The sequence below is a fragment of the Cyprinodon variegatus genome, unplaced genomic scaffold (genome assembly GCF_000732505.1).
Source record: "Cyprinodon variegatus isolate N-32 unplaced genomic scaffold, C_variegatus-1.0 Scaffold696, whole genome shotgun sequence".
Taxonomy (NCBI): domain Eukaryota; kingdom Metazoa; phylum Chordata; class Actinopteri; order Cyprinodontiformes; family Cyprinodontidae; genus Cyprinodon; species Cyprinodon variegatus.
The window spans coordinates 168,498-175,027 of NW_015151149.1; the positions used below are offsets into that span (position 1 = coordinate 168,498).

The 6,530-nt window shown below is 42.6% G+C and overlaps 1 protein-coding gene across 1 annotated transcript; it reads right to left on the reverse strand.

Annotated features, from left to right (window-relative positions):
* Positions 1 to 904: 904 nt before the first annotated feature.
* wdr55 (WD repeat domain 55) lies at positions 905 to 5,930 on the reverse strand. Its single transcript, XM_015394585.1, has 4 exons — positions 5,355 to 5,930; positions 2,249 to 2,355; positions 1,797 to 2,066; positions 905 to 1,682 (listed from the first exon to the last, which is right to left on the reverse strand). The coding sequence occupies exons 1-4, from the start codon at positions 5,913 to 5,915 to the stop codon at positions 1,346 to 1,348; spliced, it is 1,275 nt and encodes a 424-aa protein (XP_015250071.1). The 5' UTR covers positions 5,916 to 5,930; the 3' UTR covers positions 905 to 1,345.
* Between the last annotated feature and the right edge of the window lie 600 nt (positions 5,931 to 6,530).

The following is a 6,530-nucleotide window of genomic DNA, read 5'->3' on the forward strand; positions in this document are numbered from 1 at the left end:
AATTCTGACTTTAGTCTCAGAATTCTAACTTTAGTCTCAGAATGCTAACTTTAATCTCAGAATTCTAACTTTAGTCTCAGAATGCTAACTTTAATCTCAGAATTCTAACTTTAGTCTCAGAATTCTGACTTTAATCTCGGAATTCTAACTTTAATCTCAGAATTCTGACTTTAATCTAACAAACCTGTTAGCATCAAGCCGTAGCCATGTCTGTTTTAGAGACTAAACTAGCTCTCTTGTTTTAATCACCTTTTGCTCTTCCATTAAAGAAACAGCATCACCAGGGACCCCTTGGGACATAAAAGGTCACATAATTCCATCATTTCCCACCAATGTGTTACTGCCGCTGCCAAACAACTCACATCTTAGTCAGTGAAGCTGAGTGCTCCCACATCTCTTCCTTCATGGTGCCCATCTAAGATCCAGAATTCTGGTTTTAAAATAGTCAGAATTCTGAGATTAAAGTCAGAATTCTCACTGTTATCCAATATTAAACTAAAATAATATTTAAAAAAACAGTAAACTTTTTTTTTTTCAGTGGCCCTAATCCTCTTCCATAGAAATACTTCCAGTTTACCTCAAATTAAGATTGTTTGAATTTGTCTTTCTTTAAGCTGTGCCATTTTATTGTACGAGGTTTAATGTTTTGTTGGGATTTAAACCATAAAGCCTCCAAATTGTGAAAAAACAAAAAACATGCTAAATTCTTTTCAGGTTAAAAACGGCCGTATCTATTATCTCAGTTTATCTAGATGAGCTTCAAGAATCCAAGGATAGTTTTATGGTAACCAATAAATCTGGACAGCTACTGAACATTTTCAAGCCAGGTCGAAAGGTTGCATTGCTTTCCACAACTTTCATTTAATGTTCCTTTTACAAATCCTGTGTAAAATGCAAGTTTTTTTTGCGCATACTACTCAGAGAGCCGAATACAAATGAACCCACAGATTTATTCCAGAAAACAGTTCAAAAACAATTATTTCCTCTGTCTTCTATATATTCTATGCACATTTTCTTTCCTTAGAAACATTCTTCATCTTTGAGTATTTGAGCTGATGTAGCGAGTTCATTTCTCCACTGTGAGATCAATAAAGTCAATCAATCAATAGGTTTTATTGTTATAGACCGTCTTTTATTTATCAAACATATTAAATCCTTGAAAAATGCTATGATGTCTGTTGCTGTAAAACCATGGAAAGCTGTTCCAGTAAACGGTATAAATGTCGGAAAGGAATTGTCGATTCAAACAGGAAAAAAACGGACTCTGTTGAGAGATTTAGAGTTCATCCACAATTCCGGTATTTTGGTTTGAAATCAGTCTTAAAATGACAGAACATCAACCGTATCAGTCACTCCCGCTGTCGCTGTCATCATCATCATCGTCTTCCTCCACTTCTTCCTCTTCTTTTTTCTCAGTTTCCTCTACAAGTCCAGAGAAGAAGTCGTTGTCGCCGAGGGCCTTCTTGCTGAGCGACCTCATGCGCCCGTCTTTCTTCTTCCTCTTGCGGTAATCATTAACGGTCAGCTTGGGCAATCCGGAAATGTCCCAAAACTTGATGAGCTGGTCGTGGGCACAGCTGACCAGGAAGCGGGAATCCCAGGATTTGGCGATCTCTTCGACAGGTTCGCCGACGTGCTGCCCGATGCACCCGATGACCCGGTTGGGAAGGAGGTTGATGGCTCTGAGGGAAGACGACAGGGAAGGCGAGTTAGTGAGGACTGACGGGTTAATTAGGGAATCTTCTAGAAGTTGATTCATATCCAACAGAAGTTAGCCAGGAAGAACCCCAACGTACCGGATGTATCCGTCCATGGACGCCGTGCACATGATGTTTTCGGTTATTGGCGCGATGCAGTCCACGGACTCCGCCTTGAGGGCGAAGCGGTCGCTGGTGGCCCCGAAGCCGTTCCAGTTGAAGATGTAAACCGTCCCCTCGCTGGAGCCACAGACCACCTTCTTACCCCGCTTCATCACCGCCACGGAGGTCAGGTCGCCGCTCTGGCACTCAGACAGCAGCTCAAAGCGCCGACGCTTGAGGTGGAAGACGCCCATGGTGCCGTCCCCACTGTAGACCCAGCGGTCACATCAGGAAAGGCGGTTAGACTTCCACAGTTTAAGAGACAGCAATCGGTTCTGTTCCTGAAACCAAATACTGGAGAAAACAGACTTCCCTGCTAGAACATAGATCCTAAACTGTGCAGGTCCATCTCCAACAGCGATAAAGACCAAGAAGAAAGTGGCACACACCTGGCTGTGAGCAGAATCCTCTTGTTCTGGTCTACGGTGATGTCACTGATGTAATCCTCATGGTTTTTCATATCCATGATGGCCGTCCCCTTCCTCATATCCCACACCTGTAAAGCAAATGTTACGTTTGCTTAACGTTACGTTAGCTGAGATCAATCTTTATTTTGAGTTTACAGGAAGGGAAAACGCAGATATTTCCGTGCGGTTTGACCTCTAGTTTACACCAAAACTCTGTTTAATAACAGAAAACGATTTTTTCTAAAACCCCCGGCCATCGTGGAGATTTCTGATAACGCCAGTTATGTGCTGCCATGTCAATAGGGGTAAACAGCGTTTTAGCTTCTTGAACGTCGCATTATGCGGCAGAAAATCCTTAATGTCACGCAAGCGTCTGATGTTTACAGTTTTTAATGGCGCTTGACAGTGTATTTATGCGGGTTGATGTAAATGACGATATAATTGAAAACAGGGGGGGAAATATTCACTTCTCTAAATAGCAGGCTACGTGTAAATGTGGGTTTCATTTGGAATTCATACAGTGAAGGAGTTTCCCTGAACAGGAACAAGCTACAAAGTTGGATTGACTTTGGTTTGGGACCTTTTCTCCTGCTAAGTGGCTTAAAACTTTTATGTGGGACTGGTTCAATAGAAATGGATCGTCACTGAATAAAAAACAAATCTCGACCAAAGAAGGTTTTCCTTGCTTCAGCACACATGCTACATTCATCTGTCTCTCCTGGGTTGATTGGATGTTTGATGGTCGTCTGTCCCATATACCCCATTTACACTACCCTTGAAAAACCGTGCCGAGACCGGTCCGAGCTCAGTAACTGAGATAACTTATCGTGTGTAAATGGAAAGCAAACTGAACTGAACCGAGATAGACACAACCGAACCGTTTTTTCGAGTGTAACTGCAGACCAGTTCCAGAGGTGGGCTCGGCTCGGTTTTTCCCTGGCTAGGTTCTCTGATAACAAGAGCACATGAGCAGAACGCGTCATCTCCGTCTGGCTGCACATCCCGATTCACACTCCGTTCCAGTAGGTGGCGGTAATGCCCCTCCGGAAGTTGCTTGCCAACCAACACAAAACAGAAGAAGAACAACAACTATAAACAGCAATCGAAATCTTCTCCACGCAACATTTTGATTTGCTTGATTCCCTCCTTCTTCTTCGTCTTTTTCTTGTGTTTTATGGCGGTTGGCAAACAACTTTTGGTCCATTACCGCCACCAATTGCTTGATTTCCTCCTTCAATACTGACAGTAATACCGCAGATCGTCACTAGGAGGCGAGGAGTGGAGGAACCAAGATAGCGTGATGTGTAAACGGTCGTCAGAACTGCGCTCAGCCTGGTTAACTGATCCGAGCTCCGACCGGTCTCGGCATGGATCGGTTTTTCAAGGGTAGTGTAAATGGGGTAATAACGTGTCTAAAGTTGTAGGGAAGTCATATTTAAATGTTAAATCATTCTGGCTTAAACTTGTATATAAATGTAATCTTTATGAGACCATATTGTCCCAAACTTTAGAAAATTTCTATTTAAAAAAAAATCCTGTCTTAAAATCAGTTTTTTTTTCTTTGTTATCTTCTGCAGACCAGTCAGTTATACGTCAGCCTGAATTCGGCCAATCATATATCAAAAGTCATTTGTCACATTTTTTCGGTCATAGCATCTTGATTCATGTGTCGCAGCTAATATACGCAACGGTTGAAATCAGAACCCTTTCCTTTCCCATTGAGTTGCGTCCCAGTGTTCACGGGGATGGACGTCTGTGTCTTCGGCAGGCGTAGAGCTAACAGAACTGGCAGCGTTGCGAGGCAAGGGCTCAAACATGTACGGCTGGAAGCCTTCTACACCAAACCAAGCTTCTGCCTCCCTGGCATCCTCTTCCACAACATCTTCATCCCGCTTTCCTCCTCTAAATAAAAAATGGATGACGGAGGAGACTCATCCACGACCTCCGACACTAAACTCTCCTCCTCTTGCATGTTTCCTCTGTCCATAGCGTTCCTTGACAGTGTTGTTGCTAAGTCACCAATTTAGTGCTACTTGGTCCCAATGGAATTTCCCATTGGGAACCTACTAGCGCTAAGTTGCTAACTGGTTAGCAAGATGCTTCCAACAAACCGGTCACAACCAAAATGCTTGTGAACCTTCCGCCACAACAATCCCGCCCCCTTGATAAACGACCAATCACATTCACTTTATTCACTCGTGTAAAGTCGGGCAGGACTCGGTATAATTTAGAAATGCAACGTTTGGAACGGCTACTTCCCTACGACTTTAACAGGAAACCGTGAAGCAGAACATCCTCCCATCAGCGTGCAACCTCAAGCTCAACTGCAGGAGCAAAATCCGAAGCACAACTCTGAATGGCTCAAAACAATTAATGAAAGTGTTTTAAGTGGCCTAGTCAAAGTCTAAATTATAATTACATTGAATGCTTTCAGGGAAAGCACATCATGCTGAAAGTCACACATGGTGGTGGAACTATGATGGTCGTGATTAATTTACTGCATCCATGTCTCTTAAAGGCGCTGGGAAGCGGCAGTGCCAATGCAGATGTCCATCCCCGTGAACACTGGGACGGAACTCAATGGGAAAGGAAATTATTCTGATTTCATATTTCAACCGTTGCGTATATTAGCTGCGACATATGAATCAAGATGCTATGACTGAAAAAAATTTGATTGACAGATGACTGTTGATATATGATTGGCTGAATTAGGTGTTCAGGCTGACGTATAACTAACTGGCCTGTATAAGACAAAAAAAAAAAAAGAAAAAAAAGATTTTAAGAGAGAATTTTGTTTTTTTATAGAAATTTTCTAGATTTTGGGACAATATGGCCTAAAAAGGGTACATTAATATACAGGATTAAGCCAGAATGATTTGACATTTAAATATGACTTTCTTACAACTTTAAAGCTACAATTACTTTACCACATAAGGCCATGATTAATAAGAGAATATAAAATATAACTTAATAAATCCTCGCTCTATTTGTCCGCATTTAAATTCTGTTCAATAATCTGAAATATTAAATATAAATAAAAACAGAGAAATTCCTTTTGGAGGCCATAAGTTGTTCCTCATATCCAGACCTTCAGGGTGCCTCCATCATCTCCAGTTGCCAGGATGTTTTCATCCACCAGGAGCAGGCTGTTGATGGGGGCCCCGTGGGCCCCTCGGATGCGTGTCACCAGCTGCCCTCGCTCCATGTCCAGCATGTGGACGGCCTTGTCCCGGGAGACGCTGTACAGCTTCAGGCCGTCCGCTGAGATGCGCACCTGGCGGCAAGACTTCAGGTGGTGTCCGGAGGACCACAGCTCCCGGTTCTCTCCCTCCGTGCACGAGTAGGAGAACGCGTACACGTCCCCGTCCACGTCCCCGCAGACCAGGACGTCCCTGCTGGGGTGAAGCGCCACAGTGTTGGCGATCGCCTCCAACTGGATGTCCTGAGGAGTTTCCCGGATCTTTGGACCGGGAGGTTCTTCCTCCTCTTCCTCCTCTTCCTCCTCCTCCTCTTCATCTTGTTCTAGTTCTTCCGACTCGAACTCTGATGTTCCAGATGTTTTATTGGCTTCTTTAGCTCCTGTTGGGACGCTTTCAGGGGGTTCTGTCTGTTCAGAAGCGGAGTCAACGTGCTCCGCGGGCGCTGCCATGTTGTTTTGCTCCGTTTCTTCTTCTACAGTTATATTCAAGCGGATCCGAATAAATGGCTGGATACTGGCCTCTAAAGGACATGTAAGGTACTGCATGTCCAAAAATAAAACTTTACGAAGCCAAATCAAAGAAAATTACGGAAGAGGATTAGGGCCACTGAAAAAAAATAAAAATAAATGATTTTCAAATTTTATTTCAGTTTAACATGGGAAAAAAGTCAGAATTCTGACTTTAATCTCAGAATTCTGACTAAATTCTGACAATAAAAAAAGTCAGCATTCTGAGATTAAAGTCAGAATTCTGAGATTAAAGTCAGAATTCTGAGATTAAAGTCAGAACTCTGAGATTAAAGCCAGAATTCTGACTTTTTTCCCATGTTAAACTGAAATAAAATTTGAAAATCATTTATTTTTATTTTTTTTTCAGTGGCCCTAATCCTCTTCCGTAGAAACTAATGACACAAACAGTCACAAAGTTTTAATTCCAAGAGTTAATATTGTTATAATTCTGAGCAGGGGTGGATTTAGGAAATATGGGGCCCTAAGCAAAGACAGGCAGGGGGCCCTCTGACATTTTAATAGAACAGACATCCATTATTTGTTCTAGGTTTTGTC